A 27,982-nucleotide genomic window follows, 5' to 3' on the forward strand; every position below is an offset into this window, starting at 1 on the left:
TCATCATTTCTAATTGTAATGGATAATGTTGGTCTAATCATGTTTTTACTGCTTTACATTAGAAAGATATAATTTGAATTATAAAAAGGTGGCCTTATTTTACCCCACTCCTCGTGCATGCATGAAAGTCACAAACCATGTGGGGGAAAAAAGGGACTTGCAGAATTTGAAAAATGCTTATTGACTTGCACTTTATAATCTCACCATCATGCAAGCCTGTGGTAAAATTCAGACAGTGCAAATTTATTACCAAATGTGGATTCCTTTTTTATGGGTTTTGGACATTTTCAATAATCCTAAGTCCTAGAATTTTACTACATTAGTTCTAATGAATGTTTTCCAAAACTTTCACAGATGTTTTGCATAGACTTATGCAGTTATGCTTGATTGTACAATTAGATGTTATGATGTTTACCAAGAATAGATGCATGAGTGATTCATAATAAACTGGCTGGGTGAGATTTGATAAACCCCTACAGCCATATCAATAGATGCTTTAATACCTATTCAACTCCCCTCCCCCCCCAAAAAAAAAAAAAATATATATATATATCTGGCACTTTTGTAGTACTTAAAGAAAAGAGAAAGTAGTTTACCCTTCAAAGAAATGAAAGTACCTTATTCTTGATAGAAAGGAAGTACTTTTTCTTTGAAAGTCTCCAGGATAATAGGATTTTCTGAGTGAGAGGAATGTAGGAATGTGATTCACGATGCTGGTTATGGAAATTTCCACTTCAGATGGATGTGATGTAATCAGGTATTTTAAGGCCTGAAAAAGTTCATAAAAATTAATTGGTATTTTTGTAATTTGGAATTAAATGAGTCTGAAATTATTAACAATTTATTACTCTTTTTTTGGACCTTTGTCACTAGTTATTATTTTATTAATAAGATTAAGGTTGTCATGTCATATGAGCAAGATAATTTTTGTCTTGCCTGCATAGCAGAGAGAGACTAAGTTAGGCACCGCTTTTCAGTTGGCTACGTTGTCAGTTTTTTCAAAAGTCATCATAACTTAAAAGTATATGGACCTAGGTCATGAAACTTGGACATGAGGGTAATTATTTGCTGAACATCCTCCAAAGTTTCAGGTCGAATGACCAAGGTCAAAGGTTTTTGTGTCACCTGCGAAGCAGAGTGAGACTAAGCTCCGCTTTTCTGACGGTGGCGTCAACACCAAATCTTAAACAAAGGTTAAGTTTTTGAAATGACAGCATAACTAAGAAAGTATATGGACCTACTTCATGAAACCTCGCCATATCAAGCATTACTAAACATCCTGCTTGAGTTTCAGGTCACATGACCAAGGTCAAAGGTCATTTAGGGTCAAATAGACCATGTAGGTGGAATCAACATCAAAATCTTAATTTAAGGTTAGGTTTTTGAAATGTCATCGTAACTTAAAAAATTATATGGACCTAGTTCATGAAACCTGGACATAAGGTTAATCAAGTATTATTGAACATCCTGCCTGAGTTTTCGGTCACATGACCAAGGTCAATGGTCATTTAGGGTCAATGAACTTTGGCGAAGTTGGAGGCATCTGTTGAATTAGCATCATATCATAACTGAAAGTTTATTGATCTGATTCTTGAAACTTACATATAGTCCAGTCATTTTAACTTTTCACTTGGAACAAATTGCAACAGAATTTATTCCAATGCAAAACATTTCTTTGAGGTACATAGAAGACTATACAAAAAGTCCCCCAAAATCCAAATAGGGGAAATTATTCTTATTTGCATGAACATGGTCAGTTTTGGTCATATTCGCTCATTTAGTTACACATAGCAGACGACACTAGTATATACTATGTAATCAGAACCAATTGCAAATCAAATCAATTCCGGACTCGATACTACTACAAACATTGGCCTCCTCAAATTATAGCTATATCATAAATATCACTAAGCTTAGATTTATACAACAAGAACATTGTTACTTTTAACATTAAATGCATGAATTTGATTCTGTTTTGGACTGTATCAATTATTGTTAAACATGAAATTGTATAGGAACAAACTATCATACGCAAGTCTTGTGACGTTGTGCACCAAAATAATGACATTTTCTGCCTGCTCGATCTCAGATCTAGACTTCAAGAGAAAAATGAAATGTAGCTATTAGACCTGTCACATCCTATCATACTATTATTATACTACCGAAGTCACCGTATTTTGCAAATTTATGGGAAAATCTGTCAATTTTGAAGCCCCTGAAGAGAGAAGGGGTCGATATGCTAACAATTTGTTATATGTAGCTAATACAAGGCTCCACATTAACTTTTTTTGGTGGTGGCCCGTTCGGGCCACCAAAACCTTCAAATAATTTTTTTTGGTGGCCCATTAGTAAAGTTTGGTGGCCCGAAAAATATAAAGAAAAACATTAATTAAAAATGAATAAAACAAATTGAATTCTGCAGTCACTAACACGTACCACTATTCTTTGTACATCTTGTATGTAAATCATGCTTGCTGTTTTACTTTGCTTATTTTGTGGTAATATATAAATTGTTCTATCATTGTAAATATGAAATGATTGAAAGAGAATAAAAGAATTGTATTGTTCCCAGGTTTTGTGGACTTTTAATCTCCGTATCGGCACACACTCATAATGGTAAAGTAAATAAATAGTGCATATAGCAAACTCAGATAGATACAATGATTTTTCCTTTCTTCCTTTTTGATCATAAAACCTAGATTATGCAGGCCCCAAATCCAGTTATTTTCTCTTTTCCAGCATATTATAGCAGGAGAAAATCACAGAAAAATATGCTGCAGAATTAGAACAATGTGTAAAAGGGGGAAATAAACAAAAATCATTTTTAGAATAGTATACTGAAAAAAGAAATAAAAAATTGTAAAAAAAGAATAAGTGAAATAAAACAAAAGAAAAAATGAAGAAAGAAAAAACAAAGAACAGGAAAAAAAATTTGAGAAAAAAACAAAAGAAAATGTAAGAAAAATGAATAAGACAAAATGATCAAAAAATGGGGAAAATTATTATTATTCAGTAGAAACATGTTCTTTAATCAGGCATATTCAATGTGAAGGGGTATAAATGGTTTAATCACTGTAAAAAAAATGAGAAAATGGCAAAAATTATCTGGGAAAAAACAGTGAGAAAATTCCTTCCCTATATTTGACAAAATGATGGAAAAATTCACATTTCATATCAATGAAATGCCTTCCCAAAGTATTTACTTCCTTAAGAGTGGTTTAAGAAGTCATTTGTAAACAAGAAAGAAAGAAGCTGCCTATTTATTTTTGGCTAGAATAGACACAGCTCCGAAATAAACCAAATATCAACATACATACAAATGCACATATGGGACTGTGATGTACTCACCTATGTGTTTATGTGTATTAATGCATTTGGAAATCGGTCTTTTTGAGTCAAGAGAGGTCATAATTCCTCCTTTTAATGCTTGCAGATAATCAGGTTTCAGTAATATGGACTGTAGAAGGGCATATCATTGGTGTAAAATGTGACTTTGACGTAGATTTTCAAAGTTCTGGGGAAGATTTCTTAGCAGTATCATTTCGTATCGCAGCTCCCTGAGTCTGAATAGTCTGCTCGCGCACGCACAGGTAACTGCAGTGGTTTCATGCGCTATATGCATGCAAAGCTCAGCCAGACAGCCGGCATGGCCGGCTGAATAATAGTTACTGTATGCTAGCGGTAGGCCTACGTACTGTCATGACTGTGCAATCTTTGTGTGTGTGTATTTGTGTGTAGATTAACAAAAAAGGCGCATGACGAATTGGCTTGCAATTTGAACTGTAGAAAGTTGATAAATACATGCAAAATCGGGAGAAAAATTGCGCTACTTTGAAAATTATTGGTTGCCCGATTCGGGCCACCAAAACTTAACATTTTTTTAATAATGGTTGCCCGAGATGAATTTCTGGTGGCCCCGGGCCACCGGGCCACCGCTAATGTCGAGCCTTGGCTAATAGAAAACAGCCTTCTCTTTCATCTACAAGTGGTTTTAAAAAATTAAAGAGACTTTACCATATTGCAGAAATGCATTTTTGCCTGAATGGGGGGGGGTCAAAACTTTGATTTTGTTTTAATAAAGAGGGAAAATAGGCGAAAGGGTGGGGAAACTTCGTCAAGCCCTGAAGGGGTAGGCTGCTGAGCCAGCACTTCCTTATAATTGTAGCTGATAGAGGAAAATCTGCTTCTTTTTTTAACTCGAAGTGGTTACAAAACAATGAAAGTGGTTTGCTATAGAGCAGAAACACCGTTTTGCCTCAATGGGGGCTCCAAATTGGCAGATTTTCCTATAAATTGGCAAAATACGGAAAGGGTTGGGTGAAGTAATTCAGAAGCCCTCTGAGGGGTAGGATTTTATTTGCCAGAACTCTTTTATGTGAAGCAGATAGAGGAAAGGCTACACTTTCGTCTCCAAGTGGTTTTAAAACATTGAAAGTGCCTTGCTATATATCAGAAAAGCAAAATATGGAAAAGGGTTGAGTGACTTTGGCAAATGCCGTAGGGGGTAGGCTTTACTGTGCCAGCACTTCTTTATATATAGCTGATATAGAAAAATCTATTTTTTCATCCCCAAGTGCTTCAAAAAAATTAAAAGTGGTTTACTACAAAGGGGAAACACCTTTTGCCTCAATGGGGATATAAAAATTGCGAACTTAAATGGGCAAAACACCAAATGAGGGTTGGTGACTTCGGCAGACCCTTGAGGGGTTAGGATTTTCTGTACCATATCATCTTTATATGTAACTGATAGCAAAAAGCCTACTCTTGTGCCTTCAAGTGATTTTAAGACAAAAGTTGTTTTCTCTGTAGGGAAAACACATTGGGGCTCCAAAAAGCACAATATTTTAATAGTTAATACCTCAATACCTTTGACAGGCTGTTACGGGAGTATGCTCTAATGTTCTTGAACGTAATTCAATGCATCATGCAGAGTAATGCTTCCTCTAACTTTTCTAAAGGATTTCATTAACATAAAAAGTTGCTTTAATGTGTAGGAAACTCCCTTTGCCCACATACTCATCTAAATAATATACACCTTTCTATCACTAGTGTATTTATGCGTGTAAGTCCCCCAACAAAGGGGAGGCAAGACTGATTTTATTGTACTCTCTTTAAAGGCATGCCAGCGATCGCATTGTAGTTGAATATCAACAGTGTAGCTACACACGGAGTTTGGTTTTTGGTGTCACTTTATTGCAATATCGAGTAATACATTCGGATGTACATGCCCTTAATCTAAGCAAATTGAGACATTAATACTGATATGAAGCATATCAATTTTCTCGTTGATATATTCCCTTTCTTGTCGAATGCTGATAGTTTGCATTAGTTGTTGATGTTAATGATAAAACAGAAAGATATCTACGCACATGAAAATTTTTGACCGAAAACATGGAAATTTCGCATAAAATCTATTTTTTTCGAACCGGACAGTCACAAAAAACGATTTCAATCGATTTATAATTTCTGAATCATACATGTAGTTAATTGCGTAGTCATGTCAAGATCATATTCATGTCCAATTATCTGTGCAAAAATATTAGGGAAAAGGCATATCAATTAATTTTGGCAGCCATCTTGGATTTATGCAAATTAGATGCCTTTCCCCTATTCAGTTTGGGACATTTAGTATGTTGTACTAGGGACCCCACAGAAATGCTTTGTGGTGAAAAAATCTGTTACAATTTGTTCCAAGTTTGGTCAAAATTTGGGCTAAAATGACTGGACTAATACCCAGTTACGGAGTGACGGTTACAGAGTGGCATCAAAAATATCTACTCACAGACAACGTAACATGAACTAACATTTTAAAATTTTTGTTTGATATGATGTAAATGATGGCCTTCAGATTTTCCAACAGAAAATTTAACCAAATAGCAATAGTTTTCTGTTAAATCAAAATTAACTTAAAAACAATATATGTAGTCCCATGTATAGAATTTCTTGTATGGTTTGGATTCTCCTATAGAGAGATGCACAAGAAAAAAAGGTGGCTAATAATGTCCCCCTATTGTATTTATGAAATTCCGTATGAGTTTTCATAGAAAAATTTGATCCAGATTTGAAATAGAGTCAATATAAATTTTTGGAAAATGTCCACTTTTGCTTTGAATTGCCCAAATCACTTAATAAAGACTATCATCTGATCATCAAAAATTTTGGCAGGGACTTTCAGTACTGTCAATTATTGAGTTGTAAAGTAAGAAAACTCTGTCGTGTCCGTCTTCTGGAGTGAAGAACTGCCTGAAACCTCAAGTCTTGCCTCCTGCTCCTGCTATACAACTCCCATTCGCCGACTCAAGCCAGCCTTCTCTTCTCAAGACTCTGACAGGTCTACAGAGAATACTCTACTTCCTAACCTCTACTTCTTGCCTTTCCATTTTATTTCACTTCTCTCTCTATCCATGTATTATCTAAGTCCTTCTAAGACTTACTACATGGGTACCGTAAACCACTTCCATGAAGTGGAACTATGGAGAAAAGGACTGACCAGTAAGACTTGGTCCTCATAAAGCAAAAATAATTGTCGTTTTCCTACTTGTCTATGTTGTTTAGGTGGTATACTTCACTGCTACCTTTCCCTACGTTGTGTTGACAATCCTTCTGATCCGTGGCTGTACATTACCAGGATCTTTAGATGGTGTCCTTTACTACATCAAACCTGATTTCACCAGACTACGAGATCCAAGGGTAAGTCTAAAACCTTGCTTGCATTAACCCTAAAAAGACTGGGGGGGCTGATTTAGCCCCCCCCCTCGACATTTTTAGTGATAAATCCGCCGCGCGAAATTTTTTGACCGCGTCGCTCGCTGACTTTTTACTTTCAAGTCTCGCGCAACTTTTGAGACCAAAATTGTGACCCCTGGGTATGCAGTTCCAAAATTACGCAACATTTCGGAAGTGCATGGAGACCCAAAATTACTCAAAAACGTGAATTTGTGTACAAATCCAATGCAAATAGTGTTCTTAGCCAAAATTCATAAATGTATCATTTTTCCTTTTACTGCTTAAAATCAATTAATTTTATCTTTTTATTGTCTCACCTGCATAGCAGAGTGAGACTATAGGCGCCGCTTTTCCGACGGCGGCGGCGTCAACATCAAATCTTAACCTGAGGTTAAGTTTTTGAAATGACATAACTTAGAAAGTATATGGACCTAGTTCATGAAACTTGGCCATAAGGTTAATCAATTATTACTGAACATCCTATTAGAGTTTCATGTCACATGACCAAGGTCAAAGGTCATTTAGGGTCAATGAACTTAGACCATGTTGGAGGAATCAACATCAAAATCTTAACCTGAGGTTAAGTTTTTGAAATGTCATCATAACTTAGAAAATATACGGACCTAGTTCATTAAACTTGGACATAAGGTTAATCAAGTATCACCAAACATCCTGCATGAGTTTCACGTCACATGACCAAGGTCAAAGGTCATTTAGGGTTAATGAACTTTGGCCGATTTGGGGGTATCTGTTGATTTACAATCAAAACTTTAAAAGTTTTTGGATCTGATTCATGAAACTTGGACATAATAGTAATCAAGTATCACTGAACATCCTGTGCAAGTTTCAGGTCACATGACCAAGGTCAAAGGTCAATGAACTTTGGCCATAATGGGGGTATCTGTTGAATTACCATTATAACTTCGCAAGTTTATTGATCTGACTTTTGAAACTTGGACATAAGAGTAATAAAGTATCACTGAATATCCTGTGCAAGTTTCAGGTCACATGATCAAGGTCAAAGGTCATGTGAGGTCAATGAACTTTGGCTACATTGGGGGTATTTGTTGAATTACCATCCTATCTCTGTAAAGTGTATTGGTCTAGTTCATAAAATGTGGAAATAAGAGTAACCAAGTATCACTGAACATCTTGTGCGAGTTATAGTAGTTTTCAAAGTCAGCACTGCTGCTTTGTTGAATCGCGTGATGCAGGTGAGACGGCCAGAGGCATTCCACTTGTGTTCAAAATAAATATCCCGACAATTTCCATTGAAAAAACAATAAAAAACAAGAAGTCGAAAAAACAAAGAAATACATAAGAAATTGAGAAAACAATAGAATAGATAAGACAATAAATGTGATGAATTTTTTTAAAGATAAATTTGATCAGAGGCCTATCTAGAGTATGTGAAACAAAAATTAGCATTTCAGGGGCATTATTTTATTAATAAGAGCAAACATGTGATTTTACGCATAAATTAGCATTATTTACTTCAATAACTCCATACATCTACTTGATTCGCTAGTCCAGCCCTCTGGACTGCCATACCCGAAAAGAACTCCCAAGAATTTAAAAAGCGCGCCCTCTGCCGTTCAGGCTTACTACCCACGATCACCGCGCAATTAGCGTCCATCTTCCTCTTTTGCTTTCGGCAAGCCACCTGTCAAGACGTGCTCAGATAAGTCTCCTAAAAGCTCAAATCTTTTTTGAGCTTTGGTATATTATTTTTGCTTATCTGTTGTGCATTCTCCCTTTTAAATTCAATCTTTCCGTTTGTGTGTAAGATTGTGTTCAGAATTTACACCTGGCGCGACTTTTTAGCGTGTTTTTGGTGACACTTAAATTGTTTTTCTAACGTTTGGGTTCTCGTCGCGCCGCATCGCTAGCGCGTTCGCGAGGCACCGGGTTTGGCCTGCCTACGTGGCAGCAAGCCTTCACCACCTGCCATGGTTATTGTTCTTCACGTTCAAAGTGTGGTGGTTTTTGGTGCCGTTTTTGAATTAAATTCTAGACAGCCTTTACACTTTGTTGTCGAGGGTGTTATTGTTATTTCTTTTTGCAGGTTGGGATCTTCAACTCTGTTCCTTCCTTGCTTTCCGGAATTGATTTATTAAGATTTTCGATTGATTATTGATTGATTAATTCTTCAATTCTCTTTCCTTTCTGTTCTGAATAAATTTCTTGATTGATATTTTTATTCACAGGCGGATCTTAAAGCTCAATTCCTTTTCCTTCTGTTCTGAATAAATTTCTTGATTGATATTTTATTCACAGGCGGATCTTAAAGCTCAATTCCTTTTCCTTTCTGTTCTGAATAAAATTCTTGATTAATATTTTATTCACAGACGGATCTTAAAGCCCTTTTTCTCTTCTGGGATTGTTTAATTCGACTTACGCAATTATAACTTGATTGATTGGTCATTCAATCCCCCCCAAAAAAAAAAAAAAATTTTTTACAGGTGGGGTCTTCTTCCTGTTAGGAATTTTTTGACCTTTCCCGGAATTGTTTTCTTCGTTCAATTCCCTCTCCCCTCCTAGTCTTATATTTTTTACTTCGACAGGCGGGCTCTACGATTCTTTTTTGAGGATTTACTGTGTCGTGCTTCCTCTTGGAATCGTTACTAGAGACGTTCCTCCTTCCTCCTGTTCTGAATTTCTTTACCTTTCCACAGGAGGTTACGTTTTTTTTTTTTTTTTTTCCTCTTGGAAATTATCGTAAAATTTCTCTTATCTGGAATTGTTTGTCTCAATCCCTTTTCTTCCTGCTCTGAAATTCTTGTTTTTGTGTTTCTTCGCAGGTGGAAACTTCGTTCTCTTCTGAGCTTGCATTCATTTTTGAATTCTTGCTTCGATTTTTTCCTTCGGGCACAAAAAAAAAAGAGAATATAGTAGGGGAACCTTGTAGGAGTTTCTTTTTTCAAAGTCTCCGACCTCCTTTCTATTTTCTTACAGGCAGATACCTAAACTATTCTTAGGTTCTTCTTCCTCCCTACCCCTCCCCTTTTGATTTGTTCTGTTTGCTCAAACAAATTTCTTATAGGAGGAGGGAAAGACCACTCCGGTCTCCACTTTTAATCTAAGCGAGATCTTTGTAATAATAACAAAAAAAAAAAAAGAAAAATTCTTGTTTTTCTTTTTTCAGGGTAGAGAGAGGTACCCCAGAGGACCTGGTGCCCTCCACGGGGACCGTCCCGATTGCAAGTTTACAGAAGTCGGCCGCTTCCTACCGGCGGCGGTGAGTATGAGGTTGCGTCAATCAGCATTCCGAATTTGCGGTCGGATGCTAAGAGTAGGAAGGCCGAGACTGTGGTGCCACGGTCTCGGACAAAGAAAAAAGTGGTAGCCAAGGCTTCCAAGCCTAAAACCAGGTCCTGCCGCCGCAGCACCCAAAGGGCTATGCGACCCACCGGCTACCGGGTCACCGGAAGTCCGGGGAGAGAGTGCGGTTCTCTCCCCCCGGCACAGGTCAGGCTCTCTGTTGTATAAGACGTCCTCCGTGATAGCATCGGCAGAGATCGCCCAGCCCCTGACCGCGAGAGGCGTCACACATCAGACTGTGACCACAATCTGACCCCGTCAGATTCGGGTGAAGTTTCGTTGTTGGCGGCCGCCCTGCCAGGGGCGGCAAATCGTAAGAGATCACCCGTGCCTCTTGTGCCTTCTTCTGCTCCGGCCACGCCGGCGGAGCCCGCAAAATAAGAAGAAGAAGAGGTCGAAGGAGAGGTCGGCCAGCCCTGCTGCCATGGGCGTTCCTCCTTCAGACCCTTGTATCGGTGGTCAGATGTTACAGCTATTCATGCTACTACATTCTGCTACCGCGAGAGGCGTCACACATCAGACTGTGACCACAATCTGACCCCGTCAGATTCGGGTGAAGTTTCGTTGTCGGCGGCCGCCCTGCCAGGGGCGGCAAATCGTAAGAAATCACCCGTGCCTCTTATGCCTTCTTCTGCCCCGGCCACGCCGGCGGAACCCGCAAAAAAAGAAGAAGAAGAAGAGGTCGAAGGAGAGGTCGGCCAGCCCTGCTGCCATGGGCGTTCCTCCTTCAGACCCTTGTGTCGGTGGTCAGATGTCACAGCTATTCATGCTGCTACATTCTGCTACCGCGAGAGGCGTCACACATCAGACTGTGACCACAATCTGACCCCGTCAGATTCGGGTGAAGTTTCGTTGTTGGCGGCCGCCCTGCCAGGGGCGGCAAATCATAAGAAATCACCCGTGCCTCTTGTGCCTTCTTCTGCCCCGGCCACGCCGGCGGAGCCCGCAAAAAAGAAGAAGAGGTCGAAGGAGAGGTCGGCCAGCCCTGTTGCCATGGGCGTTCCTCCTTCAGACCCTTGTGTCGGTGGTCAGATGTCACAGCTATTCATGCTGCTACATTCTGCTTTCGAGCAGTGCGGGTTCACCCCACCCTCGACGTCTACTCACCCCGCTGATGCCCCCGAGCATCAAGCGAGACAAGTGGGCAATAACCACCAGACACCCGGGAAATCCTCGAGCGATTCTGTTAAATCGCCAGCCAGTGCACCGGCTAACCGGGCACCTCAAGATCGCGTGTGCTTTCCAGCATTTTTGTCGATCTCAGAGCACGTGTCCCAGCCGACACGCGTGGCCACCCCGGCGCTTACTGGACTCCCTTGCCTTCATGAGAGCTGGCCGAGAGGCCGTACGGCTCCCGCGGCTCTCGGAGCTCCTCCAGGGGAGGAAACTTGTCATGGGGACAACCTCCCGGTTCAGTCCATGGAGCGAGACTCCCTTTACGAGGAGTCTCTCGAAGGCGGCCAGTGCGAGGATAACCCCTATCCCGCGTTCGTCTCCTCAGTAAGCGCTCAGGCGCTGCTTGACAAGTATCTACCTCACATCTACCCTCCGAGCGGGGGTATTGATGAAGCAGGGGAGTCCTTATTTTTCGCCCCGCCTCTTCAGGCGCTCCGAGCTCAATCGGCCGAATTGGGGGTCTCGGAGAGTGACGGGGTCGCCCTAGACGAGGCGGCTCCTACGACGAGGAAGCCTCCAGCTCCGAGGGTGCAAACCCACCCCCGCTCTGCTGCTGCCCGGAAGCGCCAGGCTCCGGCACCGCCGTCTCGAAACTTTCAAGTCTCTCGAGGCCAGCGAGAAGGCAGAGGCAGGGGAAGAGGGGGGCGATTATTATGCAGGTACTCCCGAATTCGCCCTCTACGTCAAGCTCACGTACGGCGACGACTCCTTCAGCGGTAACTCTCCATTCTACCCCCTAAGCGGGCCCGTAGATTGGAGGTATGAATCTCTTACATACCGCATGCCGCACTTCTCTCGTGAGAATGTTTGGCTGCTTTGAGAGGGCAACCTATCACGTCCGCGGACCGTCCGCCCAGGCGACGGGACCGTCGTTTTCTGGCCTGAACCTCACTTTCTATTCGAAAGTAAGGGTGCCCTGTCTTACTTAGCTCCTACCCTTGCAAGGCCAGAGTCAGGGCTAGTACAGACACCCGTTCTCCAGCGATCGCCGCTGAAGAGAGGGCGACTCTGATATGAGCACCATCACCGCTCAGCGGTATGTCCCACTATCTCATAGCTCTCCGAGCTTATGAGTATGTATTTTTATGTTTTTTAAATTTTCTTAGGCTTACAATTGAAAACATGCCTCCCTGCGGTTTGAGTCCGTGTTGGTCTAGCAAATCAAGTAGATGTATGGAGTTATTGAAGTAAATTATGAAAATACTTACCTGATTTTCTTATTTACGAGATAACTCATACATCTACTTGATACCCTCCCACCGACCCTCCGCCTTGCGTAGCAACATGTTTCAACGTATGGGCTTGCAAAAGTTGAGGAAGATGGACGCTAATTGCGCGGTGATCATGGGTAGTAAGCCTGAACGGGAGAGGGCGCGCTCGCGCTTTTTAAATTCTTGGGAGTTCTTTTCGGGTATGGCAGTCCAGAGGGCTGGACTAGCGAATCAAGTAGATGTATGAGTTATCTCGTAAATAAGAAAATCAGGTATTTTCATAATTGATGAGACATTACATTTTTTACAGAATTTGATGTTATAGTTTTGTAGATAATGCCATGGGTAACGCGTGTGCCAATTTTGGTCGCGATCGCGCTATCGATGGCCGAGATCATAAGGGGGGGCTGAATCAGCCCCCTTCTCCCCCCCCCCCCCAGTCTTAGGTGTGGAAATAGCCCAGTCTATGTAGGGTTAAAGCACCAATCCCTATAATCATGTTTTCACAAAGTTTCTTTTGAACTGAGAGCAATACATTCCAATCCAATGTAATAGTGATACAGGAATTGTATTACGTGTATGTAGTTTTCTAAAAGTACTGTTATAATTGTTTCAAACAATGGTTATTCCAAAAATAACAGTGCAATTAATGCAATATACTGAGTAGTTACTTTAAAAAAAACCTATATAAGGTAGATCGATGCATGTTTATGAATAGTGAAAATGCATGTATACAATAAATGTTATTTCTTATTGCTGTAGATGACTTGAAATAGATGTACAAATTGGAGAAAAATCTTTGGTACATTCATACCATAGAAAACAATGACAATATTTTTAGAGCCCCAATATGTTCACATAAGAAAAAAAAAACAGGAAGAATGTTTTGATTTTAACCAGGGAAAACAAAATTATTGACTACTTTTAGATGTACCAATTGATCGAAGTTGGCTCAGTGGGTAAAGTGTCTGCCTGATGAACCATAGGTCGTGAGTTCGAGTTCATCCCAGGTGGATTACTGAAGCTTGATTTGTTTGTATATGTCTCGTCCGTGGATCGGATGTTGAATGGATGCCCCGTGTAGAGGAGAGTCACCGCCTTAATAGCCAAACCCCACTTCACCATAATAATAATAATAATATACGTATTTATATTGCGCACATATCCACCTTGTTAGGTGCTCAAGGCGCTCCTATATTACCCGGCTAAGCTAGGCGTTCATAGTGCACACAGCTTTTTAAGGAATTACTTCCTACCGGTACCCATTTACCTCACCTGGGTTGAGTGCAGCACATTGTGGATCAGTTTCTTGCTGAAGGAAATTACGCAATGGCAGGGAATTGAACCCACGACCCTCTGTTTCAAAGTCCGAAAACTAATCCACTGGGCCACAACGCTCCATTCATATATTAGAGAGAAACCCTGTATGTAGTAGTCCACCTGCACTCCCCCAATCAGTTACTTTGGAAAGAGAGACCTGCTGGTCATTGTGATTCAGTTCATTTTTAGCTCATCCGGCCCGAAGGGCAAGATGAGCTTATACCGTGTCGTCTGTCGTCCGTCCACAATTTCGAAATGCTACTACTTCGCCATTTCAAGTCCGATTTCAATTCTGTTTGCTTTATATGATAGCAATGGGTAGGGCATTCAGAACTTCTACATAGAATTTTGAAATTCATTAAATATGCTAATTTATGCGCATTTTTCAAAATTCACATAAAATGCTATTTCTTCTGTTTTTGTTGACCGATTTTGATTTTTTTGCTTCTATCTGGTAGAGCTTCATGAGGTTCACCAAACTTGTACACAGAATTTTGAAATTTTGACTAGAACAATTTTTATGTTGTTTGAAGGTTTGCATGGTTGACTGTCCGTCTTCAGGAAGACGGACAGTCAACCTGTCCGAAACGTCGAGTCTCTCTACTACTCATCATCTCTACTCGCCGACGCAAGCCAGCATCTCCTCATCAGCTCTACTACTCAAGCTGTTCTCACTCAACATTCCTTCTGGTTTACAGTCCTTTTCAGGACTATTCTCAAGAAAGAATACTCTATTCTCAAATCTCCACTTTCTCGCCTATCCACTTCCTTCTCTTCTTCTATCCACTACTTCTATAACACTCCACATGGTGTACCGTAAACCACATCAGCAATTCTGGGCAATGTTGTGTGATCCTGAACAAGATTCGTATGTAACTAGATGGTTACTGCGAATGCCAAGCACGAGCAGAAATTTGTATTAACTGTTCTAGCATTATCTAAAGGGGACCTGTTAAGGACTGCTTACAGTTACCCACGAAGCTGGTATATATTTCAATAATGCGAGCGCAAAGCGCGAGCCAATTTTTTTGACATTCTGACTTAAAAAATGGTCATTCTAAGCACTTTTTGTATTAATAAATCGGATCGGTATGTAACTAAACAATTGATGCTTGCGCGAAGAGAATTTAGACCTAAAAGCAGGACACTCTATTCATATTTTGTAAATCATTGATAGGATATGGGTATCATTAATAATGCGATCGTGAAGTGTGAGCAGGCAATTATCGATATTCTGATGTGAAATTTGATAATTTAAGTACATTTTGACTAAACAACATGCAGGCTATCGTGCATGTTTTAGATTTAGACCTAGAATCTGGGCATTCTGAATACATTTGTTTAATGGAACATTATGGAATACACGTAGACAATATGAACTTGACAAATCAAACAATGTGACAACGCAGCGTGAGCTGTAATAATGCTCATATGTAGACCAAACGGACATTTTACAGAGCACTTAAATTTGTAAATGAAAAAAAAAATTGAAAGCTCGATATCCGAGCTAAAATATGTTTAATATATTGACTTCAAAACTTGCTTCATATCAGCCTATTGAGCAAGATATGAATTTTATCGAACAGGCAATTCTGGCGCGAAGTGCAAGCAAAAATTTTATATAGTAACATGAAAGATTTTTTTGCAAGTCTTCCCCTCACATTGTTTCATTCACTTGTCTTCCTCCTTAGTTTTCTCTTCTTTTTTCTTCTCTCTTTCTTCTTTTCCTTTTTTCTTTCCTGCTTTCTCCTTTTTATTTGCTCTGCCAATTTTTTTCTGGGGGGGCACGTGCCCCCCCAGGCCCCCCGTAGCTACGCCACTGGTGTTGTGAATATACACGTTACGGGGCCTTGTATTTTGCCTTCTCGAAGTTTCGAATGAAACTGCTGCGGATCACACCGTGCACCATTGTTGGCATACAAGCGCAAAAAGCAGCGGCTCAAATCGCGATATTTTGCGACTGGTAAGTACGTCTGTAAGGATGATGATGTCATCCAAGATGGCAACTTACGTTGACCAACGAAAGGATCGAAGATGATGATGTTTCGATCATTATTTCAAAGGAATTAGCGGTAACTGCGGTCTAAGGTACGATATTTCAGAATTTCAAACATTTTTCCGTAAATATGGATGTGATTTCTTTTTAATAATGTGACATTTATGTACAAAAAAACGATCGGAAAATCGGGTTTCCACTGTTAGATCTAACGTTGTACTGCTAAAATACGTTGTCTGTACGTAAGGGCCTCCAAGCTCTTTAGTCTATGTATTGGTGAGTGAGCCAACGCAGTTCAGCGGAACAACCAAAATACAGAGACTGAAGCTTTTGGTCTAGAATACACCGTGAATCGTGATGGGCAAATGCAGCGGCTTGGCGATTGTAAATAGTAAGGTAAATTTTCAGATTTTTCCGCTATTTTGTTGAAACCCCACTCACAGGCCTGTGTTGACCGATTTTGATTATTTTTCTTCCATCTGGTAAAGCTTCATGCGGTTCACCAATCTTGTACACAGAATTTTGAAATTTTGACTGGAACAATTTTTATGCTAATTTATTCGAAATTAATTTATTCATATTTTTAAAATTTCATTCATGTAAAATGCTTTTTCTTCTTCTATTGTTGACCGATTTTTATTTTTTTATATCTTCCATCTTGTAGAACTTTATGAGGTTCACCAAACTTCTACACAGAGTTTTGAAATTTTCAGTAGAAAATTAAAATTACTTATGCTAATTCATACAAAATTTATTCAGAAATCACAGAAAATGCCTCTTCTTTATTTGTTGACAGATTATTATATTTTTTCTTTCATCCTGTAGAACTTCATGAGGCCCACCAAACTACTACACAGAATTTTGAAAATTTTCAGTAGAAAATTATGCTAATTTATGCAAAATGTATTCATAAATCACAGAAAATTCCTCTTCTTTATTTGTTGACAGATTTTGATTTTTCTCTTCCATCTGGTAGAGCTGCATGAGGTTCACCAACCTTGTACACAAAATTTTGAAATTTTGTCTGGAAAATTATTCTAATTCATGAAAAATTTATTCATAAATCACAAAAAATGTGTTTTCTTCTTCATTTGTTGATCAATTTCAGTTTTGTTTGCATTATATGATAGCTCGAGGTGGTGATAAAAAATGTAAACATAGAATTTTGAAACTCATTGAATCTGCTATTTATTCATATATTTTCAAAACTCACAAAAATTGCTTACTTATTTGTTGATTGATTTTGGTTATTTTTGTTTCATCTGAGAGCTACATTAGGTTCACCAAGGTTCTACACAGAGTTAAGAAACTTTGACTAGATAATAATTAATACTAATTCATATGAAATTTATTCATAGATCATAAAAATGCTTGTATGTCATTTCTTCATCAATTTCAATTCTAGATCCTCAATTTATGTCACCAATATAATTCACTACAGTGTCAACTGGGCTGAAATTAAAATTGTGTTAAATTGTGTTGCGATGCCGGATGAGCTCCACATTGATGTGCTAGTTTCTCTTGTCAGGCACAGGTGATGCCAAAAAATAATGCTAATTACACATTATAGCAAAGGGGAATATTTTAGGTGGGCTGCTTTTTCATGTTTTGAAAGAAAGAATCGCCTTTGATAAAAACTAGCTTAAGCACTCTCCACTCCCAGGCATGATTATCTCTTGGTATTTGTGATTTTACTCAGCTAAAATTGAATTTATCTTTTTACCCTCTCACTCCCCTCTTCAGAAAAATATGACAGGAATGATTTGAAAAATGAAGGAATTTATTAAAATTTAGGTATTTTATGAGGTAAGACGAGGTGATTCCTTTCTTAATGCTATCATCTCAGCTTCCTTTGTTTTCTTTATGGCCCCATTATAAGAAGGAAATTCCCACTGGATACATTGCAAGTCTTTTTCCTGAAAAGAATCATACCTGAAATATTAAGCACCAATTTATTTCAGTTTTTGTACCGGTAATCTTATTCTAAGAAGAGAAGAGAACCCTTTAAATACATCCGACCTATCAGATATTTATTTTTATTTCTTCTGGTTTGTTATCTTACTTTTCCAGTGTTGGCAACTCTGGTGTCAGCTATCAAAGCTTTTATTTCCCTAAAAACTGCACATTCAGATTTGGGGATTTTGTATTGATTTTGGTGCATTTATTAGTATGTCAATATAAAAGAAAACTTCCATCAGTTGGGGATGATTAATTAAATAAATTTTAAGGAGATACAGTCCACCACAAGAATCAAAACTTTGTGACTGATCAATTGGCTTGAGAAAGTCTACAGGTGTGGAGAAAAGCTTGCCCCATATAATCAATAAGGTTGGTTGAAGCTTGAGAATTATTTAATTAGTGTGTCAATATTCTTTATTCTAAAAAAAAAGGTACATAATATACATTTATAAGGAGCTTACTACTGGTGTTTCTAAGCGCACTGTGTTCTGTTTATGGTTTGTACATGACATCAAAAGAAATAAGAAATGTGGTAGTGGAAAATGACACAGCAAATGCAATTATACTAATAATACAAAATCAAAACTGGTGTGCACCTCCAATTGACCCACCCACAACTGTGAATCATCTATTAAACAGGTAGGTTTTGAAGTGATTCACAGATTTGACATGAATGTAAGATGGTAGCTTATTCTAAAGGGAAGGGGCAGTTGAAGAAAAAACACGGTCACCATACTTTGTAGAGGTTGGAGGTCCAGGAGGTTAACTTGGGTTAGAATATATCCAATTATCCATTTCGGTATCCTGGTTAAGCAAATCATAACCCACCCAGTTTCTTGAGACAAAATTTTCAAGGCATGCACCAGAATTAAAACCGTCGTATCATACATATTACGGTGCAAACACATGTCAGAGAAAATCAAGTTTACTATAATTTTCATATTTGTTTTCCCAGCCTCACAACATATTCATTGCTAGAAAAATACATGGTTGGAAAGACCAAGACAATGCTTGACATTATTATCTTTGTTTTTGTCTCACCTGCGAAGCAGAGTGAGACTATAGGCACCGCTTTTCCGGCAACGGCGACGGCGGTGTCAACATCAAGTCTTAACCTGAGGTTAAGTTTTTGAAATGACGTCATAACTTAGAAAGTATATATACTTTAGGTCCATATATATAACTAGGTCCATATATGGACCTAATTAATAAAACTTGGCCATAAGGTTAATCAAGTATTACTGAACATCCTAATAGAGTTTCATGTCACATGACCAAGGTCAAAGGTCATTTAGGGTCAATGAACTTAGACCATGTTGGAGGAATCAACATCGAAATCTTAACCTGAGGTTAAGTTTTTGAAATGTCATCATAACCTAGAAAATATATGGACCTAGTTCACGAAACTTGGACATAAGGTCAATCAAGTATCACTGAACATTCTGCATGAGTTTCACGTCACATGACCAAGGTCAAAGGTCATTTAGGGTCAATGAACTTTGGCCGAATGGGGGATATCTGTTGAATTCCCATCATAACTTTGAAAGTTTATGGATCTGATTCATGAAACTTGGACATAATAGAAATCAAGCATCACTGAACATTTTGTGCAAGTTTCAGGTCTCATGATTAAGGTCAAAGGTCATTTAGGGTCAATGAACTTTGGCCGAATCAGGGGTATCTGTTGAATTACCATTATAACTTTGAAAGTTTATTGGTCTAGTTCATTAAACTTGGACATTAGAGTAATCAAGTATCACTGAACATTCTGTGCGCATTTCAGGTCACATGACCAAGGTCAAAGGTCAATGAACTTTGGCCGAATTGGGTGTATCTGTTGAATTACCATCATAACTTTGAAAGTTTATGGATCTGATTCATGAAACTTGTACATAAGAGTAATCAAGTATCACTGAACATCCTGTTCGAGTTTCAGGTCACATGATCAAGGTCAAAGGTCATGTAAGGTCAATGAACTTTGGCCATGTTGGGGTTTTTCGTCTCACCTGCGAAGCAGAGTGAGACTATAGGCGCCGCTTTTCCGACAGCGACGGCGGCGGCGGCGTCAACATCAAATCTTAACCTGAGGTTAAGTTTTTGAATTAACTTCAATAACTCCATACATCTACTTGATTTGCTAGTTCAGCCCTCTGGACTGCCATACCCGAATAGAACTCCCAAGGATTTAAAAAGCGCGAGCGCGCCCTCTCCCGTTCAGGCTTACTACCCATGATCACCGCGCAATTAGCGTCCATCTTCCTCTTTTGCTTTCGGCAAGCCACCTGTCAAGACGTGCTCAGATAAGTCTCCTAAGAGCTCAAATCTTTTTGAGCTTTGGTATATTATTTTCGCTTATCTGTGGTGCATTCTCCCTTTTAATTTCAATCTTTCCATTTGTGTGTAAGATTGTGTTCAGAATTTACACTTGGCGTGACTTTTTAGACGTGTTTTTGGTGACACTTAAATTGTTTTTCTAACGTTTGAGTTCTCGTCGCGCCGCATCGCTAGCGCGTTCGCGAGGCACCGGGCTTGGCCTGCCTACGTGGCAGCAAGCCTTCACCAAAGCGTGGTGGCTTTTGGTGCCGTTTTTGAATTAAATTCTAGACAGCCTCTACACTTTGTTGTCGAGGGTGTTATTGTTATTTCTTTTTGCAGGTTGGGATCTTCAACTCTGTTCCTTCCTTGCTTTCTGGAATTGATTTATTAAGATTTTCGATTGATTATTGATTGATTATTTCTTCAATTCTCTTTCCTTTCTGTTCTGAATAAATTTCTTAATTGATATTTTATTCACAGGCGGATCTTAATGCTCAATTCCTTTTTCCTTCTGTTCTGAATAAATTTCTTGATTGATATTTTATTCACAGGTGGATCTTAATGCTCAATTCCTTTTCCTTCTGTTCTGAATAAATTTCTTGATTGATATTTTATTCACAGGCGGATCTTAATGCTCAATTCCTTTTCCTTCTGTTCTGAATAAAATTCTTGATTAATATTTTATTCACAGACGCTTCGGGGATTGTTTAATTCGGCTTACGCAATTATACCTGATGATTGTTTGGTTATTCAATCCCCCCTAAAAAAAAAAAAAAAAAAAAAAATTTTTGTTCTTTACAGGTGGGGTCTCCTTCCTGTTAGAAATTTTTTTGACCTGTCCCGGAATTGTTTTCTTCGTTCAATTCCCTCTTCCCTCCTAGTCTTATATATTTTTTTATTTCGACAGGCGGGCTCTACGATTCCCTTTGAGGATTTACTGTGTCGTTCTTCCTCTTGGAATCGTTACTAGAGACGTTCCTCCTTCCTCCTGTTCTGAATTTCTTTACCTTTCCACAGGAGGTTACTTTTTTCCTCTTGGAAATTATCGTAAAATTTCTCTTATCTGGAATTATTTGTCTCTCAATCCCTTTTCTTCCTGCTCTGAAATGCTTGTTTTTTTTGTGTTTCTTCGCAGGTGGAAACTTCGTTCTCTTCTGAACTTGCATTCATTTTTGAATTTTTGTTTAGAATTTTTCCTTCGGGCACAAAAAAAAAAAGAGAATATAGTAGGGGAACCTTGTAGGAGTTTCTTTTTCAAAGTCTCCGACCTCCTTTTTATTTTCTTACAGGCAGATACCTAAACTATTCTTAGGTTCTTCCTCCCTACCCCTCCCCTCTTGTTTTGTTCTGTTTGCTCAAACAAACTCCTTTTAGGAGGAGGGAAAGACCACTCCGGTCTCCACTTTTAATCTAAGCGAGATCTTTGTAAAAAAAAAAAAAAAGAAAAAGAAAAATTCTTGTTTTTCCTTTTCCATGGTAGAGAGAGGTATCTTTGAATCGGACTAACACAGCCCCAGAGGACCTGGTGCCCTCCACGGGGACCGTCCCGATTGCAAGTTACAGAAGTCGGCCGCCTCCAGGCGAGCAGGAGGGACGCCGCGGTGAGCGCCCAGCGGCGGTGAGTATGAGGGTGCGTCGATCAGCATTCCGAATTTGCGGTCGGATGCTAAGAGAAGGAAGGCCGAGACTGTGGTGCCACGGTCTCGGACAAAGGAAAAAGTGGTAGCCAAGGCTTCCAAGCCTAAACTAGGTCCTGCCGCCGCAGCACCCATAGGGCTATGCGACCCACCGGCTACCGGGTCACCAGAAGTCCGGAGGGAGAGTGCGGTTCTCTCCCCCCGGCACAGGTCAGGATCTCTGCCGTATAAGTCGTCCTCCGTTGACAGCATCGGGAGAGATCGCCCAGCCCCTGACCGCGAGAGGCGTCACACAGACTGTAACCACAATCTGATCGTGACCACAATCTGACCCCGTCAGATTCGGGTGAAGTTTCGATGTTGGCGGCCGCCCTGCCAGGGGCGGCAAATCGTAAGAGATCACCCGTGCCTCTTGTGCCTTCTTCTGCTCCGGCCACGCCGGCGGAGCCCGCAAAATAAGAAGAAGAGGTCGAAGGAGAGGTCGGCCAGCCCTGTTGCCATGGGCATTCCTCCTTCAGACCCTCTTATCGGTGGCCAGATGTTACAGTCATACATGTTATGCTGCTATATTCTGCTACCGCGAGAGGCATCACACATCGGGCTGTGACCACAATCTGACCCCGTCAGATTCGGGTGAAGTTTCATTGTCGGCGGCCGCCCTGCCAGGGGCGGCAAATCGTAAGAAATCACCCGTGCCTCTCATGCCTTCTTCTGCCCCGGCCACGCCGGCGGAGCCCGCAGAAAGAGAAGAAGAAGAAGAGGTCGAAGGAGAGGTTGGCCAGCCCTGCTGCCATGGGCGTGCCTCCTTCAGACCCTTGTGTCGGTGGTCAGATGTTACAGCTATTCATGCTGCTACATTCTGCTACCGCGAGAGGCGTCACACATCAGACTGTGACCACAATCTGACCCCGTCAGATTCGGGTGAAGTTTCGTTGTTGACGGCCGCCCTGCCAGGGGCGGCAAATCGTAAGAAATCACCCATGCCTCTTGTGCCTTCTTCTGCCCCGGCCACACCGGCGGAGGCCGCGAAGAAGAAGAGGTCAAAGGTGAGGTCGGCCAGCCCTGTTGCCATGGGCGTCCCTCCTTCAGACCCTTGTGTCGGTGGTCAGATGTCACAGCTATTCATGCTGCTACATTCTGCTTTCGAGTAGTGCGGGTTCACCCCACCCTCGACGTCTACTCACCCCGCTGATGCCCCTGAGCATCAAGCGAGACAAGTGGGCAATAACCACCAGACACCCGGGAAATCCTCGAGCGATTCTGTTAAATCGCCAGCCAGTGCACCGACTAACCGGGTGCCCCAAGATCGCGTGTGCTTTCCAGCATTTTCGTCGATCTCAGAGCACGTGTCCCAGCCGACACGCGGGGCCACCCCGGCGCTTACTGGACAACCCCCCGGTTCAGTCCATAGAGCGAGACTCCCTTTACGAGGACAACCCCTATCCCGCGGTTGACTTTTCAGTAAGCGCTCAGGCGCTGCTTGGCAAGTATCTACCTCACATCTACCCTCCGAGGGGGGGTATTGATGAAGCAAGGGAGTCCATATTTTCTCGCCCCGCCTCTTCAGGCGCTCCGAGCTCAATCGGCCGAATTGGGGGTCTCGGAGAGTGACGGGGTCGCTCTAGACGAGGCGGCTCCTACGACGAGGAAGCCGCCAGCTCCGTGGGTGTAAACCCACCCCCGCTCTGCTGCTGCCCGGAAGCGCCAGGCTCCGGCGCCGCCGTCTCGAAATTTTCAAGCCTCTCGAGGCTAGCGAGAAGGCAGAGGCAGGGGGGGGGGGCGATTATTATGCAGGTACTCCCGAATTCGCCCTCTACGTCAAGCTCACATACGGCGACGACTCCTTCAGCGGTAACTCTCTCCATTCTTCCCCCTAAGCGGGCCCGTAGATTGGAGGTATGAATCTCTTACATACCGCATGCCGCACTTCTCTCGTGAGAATGTTTGGCTGCTTTGAGAGGACAACCTATCACGTCCGCGGACCGTCCGCCCAGGCGACGGGACCGTCGCTTTTCTGGCCTGAACCTCACTTTCTATTCGAAAGTAAGGGTGCCCTGTCTTACTTAGCTCCTACCCTTGCAACGCCAGAGTCAGGGCTAGTACAGACACCCGTTCTCCAGCGATCGCCGCTGAAGAGAGGGCGACTCTGATATGAGCACCATCACCGCTCAGCGGTATGTCTCACTATCTCTTAGCTCTCCGAGCTTATGAGTATGTATATCGGATCTGAATGTCACGGCGATTAAAAGTTCTCCTGTGCTTAATAATCGCTATGCCTTCACCACCCGGTGCATTATGGTTATGTTAACCTATTTGTCTCGTATTCGGGCGGCTCGTACGAACCCTGCCCGAGCTGCCACCACCGGTCGTCCCCCCGGACACCGCCGGCAGCACCCGCACCGAATACGTGGAAGGAATCAGCTTTTCATATGCTAGATATCCCTCCTGTTGACATTCACAGCTGTTCCCCGAGTCTTTCCCGGTTGGGTAAACATCATCTCGGAGGAAAGTAACCGCCGTACATCTCATGAGATTGTTGGCTATGTACGTGCGTTCAAACTTGTTTAAAGCCCCAGGATTCTCTGTCGGCATTCTACGCCTACTTTCTGGGCACACCCACCGTACCGGGTCGGCGAGTTCACACCAAACTGTACACCGCCAGACCATCGGTCGAGCTCTAACTGTCTATCTTATAGACTGCCCTCTATGTGGGTCAATCTTGCGGGCGTCTCCGCCGCTCCCTCCTTGTGCGGAGTGGTCTACGGTGGATGTCTTTACCGTGCCCGTTAGTCGAATCGGCTTCTTTCTTAGAAATTTTTTCACGGCACACTCGAGTCGCCCCGCATGCTGCTTTCATCCTCCTTCCATGCAAGGCATGTGGCCAGGGTCACCGCACGACCGAGGATGATGTAACAGTGGATGGATGTATGCTTATGCCTTCCTAACCACGATCACTACGACCCGCCGAGTGTGGATGAGCCTCTCCATGTAAGTGATTTACTTCACTGGAGCTCTTCTTTTAGAAATTTAGATTCTCATCCCCCGCTGCTTAGGGCGTCATTTTTGCCGCCCCCCGCAGCTTTTTGGAGCTCCTTATCTTACCGATATCGGACTGTTCCACGCTGCCGCAACCGGCGCCGGCGGTGCTCGCTCTTACGATCACCTGAGAAACAGGCCTTGTGACTGTTTTCATAAACAACTGGTTCTCACCGCAGACTGATGGAAATTTTGTGATTACTTCCTCAAGTCTCCTTCGCTTGTTTCTTCAAGCGAGGACTTCGACACTCTTAGCCAGTTTCCGTCCCTAACTTGATAGGACAGGGCCGTTGCTACCTCATTCGATTCCGTTGGGAATGTAACGGTTGATGTATCATATCTGGCGATGTCTGTTCGTTTAGAGCATCTCTTGATGGTCGTTTACACGTAATATCGTGACAGATTTTTTTTCGCCAGCTCCCTCTGGCGTACACTTGCTGCTGCTAGGGATTCCCCCGCACAGCGGACAGCCATCGCAGCCTAGCCTCACGGGCTCTCTCGGCGATGGTGGCTTGAGCCAAGCCACCTCTTCCACCGCGGGCACTGCACCCTCAGATGGGTGCTTCAATCAGTATGGGAGAAAGGGGATCCTGAGTTCTCTCTCGATCACTTGGTCTAACACACTTTTGTCGTGATGTGTACCGCGCTGTATCCCTGACACGCCCGGTTGAGCTGTTTTGACCAGACTGCTCTATTCTACATAGGCAACATGTCCGCGGCATTCCTTATTAACAGGATGGCACTCAGTCGCTTTCTCGACCCTTGTCTGCCTTACGAGTGGTTTTCTTCCTAAATCCCTACTCTCCGTCGTTCCTGGTCCCCTTCGGACCGCTAGTAACTTTTTACCACAGCTCTCTATCAGAATTCTGCAGATTTCTGCCCTCACGCATTTGAGACAGATATCGAATTCTGGGCGCTTTCTCCCACGCGGAGGCTTCCCCTACAGAAATTTCCAAGCTTGCGGGAAGCGTGCGACTAGCTTGCGCAAGCTTGCGGCATGCTAGTAACTAGCATGCGGTTAGCTTAATAAGCGTGTGATATGCGTGCAGAGTAATAGTTAAGCGATCTTTTAGCGAGCAGGGACTGTTCGCTAGCATGCACTCGCTTATTAAGCGAGTGCCCTGCTAGTCGCATGCTAGTTACTAGCAAGCGGCACGCTTAAATTTCGGTAGGGGTTCTGAGATATCTCGCCTTCTCAGATTGGTCGATTGATCACTTACTGAGCCTTGAAAGCTTCAGTTTTCCGATCACGATTCTTGTTGAAATTTTCAACAAATTTCGATTCTTACGCTCTAGTCAGCAGGTGATGTTGTTCTCCTGACACTAGGCCGAGGGCCCATGATACTTAGTATTCCTGAGTATACAGGGCATTCCTCTCGAGGACATTTTTGAGGGCCGCCTTTTGGCGCTCAACTAACTCCTTCACTTCTTTCTACTTGAAGGACATTCCGTCCAGCGAGGCGAGATTTGCTGCTTCGGCGCTTAAAGCAGCTGCGGCTTTTTCCCCCTCTCCCTAAATTTCGTTGTTTTTGTTTTTTCTTTTAAATTTTCTTAGGCTTACAATTGAAAACATGCCTCCCTACGGTTTGAGTCCGTGCTGGTCTAGCAAATCAAGTAGATGTATGGAGTTATTGAAGTAAATTATGAAAATACTTACCTGATTTTCTTATTTACGAGATAACTCATACATCTACTTGATACCCTCCCACCGACCCTCCGCCTTGCGTAGCAACATGTTTCAACGTATGGGCTTGCGAAAGGTGAGGAAGATGGACGCTAATTGCGCGGTGATCATGGGTAGTAAGCCTGAACGGGAGAGGGCGCGCTCGCGCTTTTTAAATCCTTGGGAGTTCTATTCGGGTATGGCAGTCCAGAGGGCTGAACTAGCAAATCAAGTAGATGTATGAGTTATCTCGTAAATAAGAAAATCAGGTAAGTATTTTCATAAATGATGTCATAACTTAGAAAGTATATGGACCTAGTTCATGAAACTTGGCCATAAGGTTAATCAAGTAGTACTGAACATCCTATTAAAGTTTCATGTCACATGACCAAGGTCAAAGGTCATTTAGGGTCAATGAACTTAGACCATGTTGGAGGAATCAACATCGAAATCTTAACCTGAGGTTAAGTTTTTGAAATGTCATCATAACTTAGGAAATATATGGATCTAGGTCATGAAACTTGGACATAAGGTTAATCAAGTATCACTGAATATCCTGCATGAGTTTCACGTCACATGACCAAGGTCAAAGGTCATTTAGGTTCAATGAACTTTGGCCGAATAGGGGATATCTGTTGAATTCCCATCATAACTTTGAAAGTTTATGGATATGATTCATGAAACTTGGACATAATAGTAATCAAGCATCACTGAATATTTTGTGCAAGTTTCAGGTCTCATGATTAAGGTCAAAGGTCATTTGGGGTCAATGAACTTTGGCCGAATCGGGGGTATCTGTTGAATTACCATCATAACTTTGAAAGTTTATTAGTCTAGTTCATTAAACTTGGACATATGAGTAATCAAATATCACTGAACATCCTGTGCACGTTTCAGGTCACATGACCAAGGTCAAAGGTCAATGAACTCTGGCCGAATTGGGTTTATCTGTTGAATTACCATCAAAACTATGAAAGTTTATGGATTTGATTCATGAAACTTGTACATAAGAGTAATCAAGTATCACTGAACATCCTGTGCGAGTTTCAGGTCACATGATCAAGGTCAAAGGTCATGTATGGTCAATGAACTTTGGCCATGTTGGGGTTTTTTGTTCAATAACCATCATATCTCTGTAAGTTTATTGGTCTTGTTCATAAAAAGTGGACATAAGAGTAACCATGTATCACTGAACATCTTGTGCGAGTTAGAGTAGTATTCAAAGTCAGCACTGCTGCTATATTGAACCGCGTGATGCAGGTGAGACGGCCAGAGGCATTCCACTTGTTGTTGAATAATCATCATGTCTCTGTAAGTTTATTGGTCTAGTTCATAAAAAGTGGACATAAGAGTAACCAAGTATCACTGAACATCTTGTGCGAGTTAGAGTAGTATTCATAGTCAGCACTGCTGCTATATTGAACTGCGTGATGCAGGTGAGACGGCCAGAGGCATTCCACTCGTTTAAATATCTATATTCAATTGTCAATTTCTGTATTCTGGTGGAGCAAATCATAACACACCCAGATACAGTCATTCTTGAGGCTGAATTGCAGATTGCACAATTTCTTATTCTTTGACTTTTCAAGAGAGATTTATTTGTGGAGTTGTTTCTTTTTTT

At 41.6% G+C, this 27,982-nt stretch overlaps 1 protein-coding gene across 1 annotated transcript in view; it reads left to right on the forward strand.

The window, feature by feature from the left end:
• The window catches only part of LOC121414944 (sodium- and chloride-dependent glycine transporter 1-like), a 126,849-nt gene that overhangs the window by 68,320 nt on the left and 30,547 nt on the right, over positions 1-27,982 (forward strand). The window contains exon 5 of the mRNA XM_041607993.1: positions 6,556-6,690. Coding sequence (XP_041463927.1) covers positions 6,556-6,690 — 135 coding nt within the window. The remainder of the gene's footprint in view (positions 1-6,555; positions 6,691-27,982) is intronic.

Source organism: Lytechinus variegatus, chromosome 1 (genome assembly GCF_018143015.1).
Source record: "Lytechinus variegatus isolate NC3 chromosome 1, Lvar_3.0, whole genome shotgun sequence".
Classification (NCBI taxonomy): domain Eukaryota; kingdom Metazoa; phylum Echinodermata; class Echinoidea; order Temnopleuroida; family Toxopneustidae; genus Lytechinus; species Lytechinus variegatus.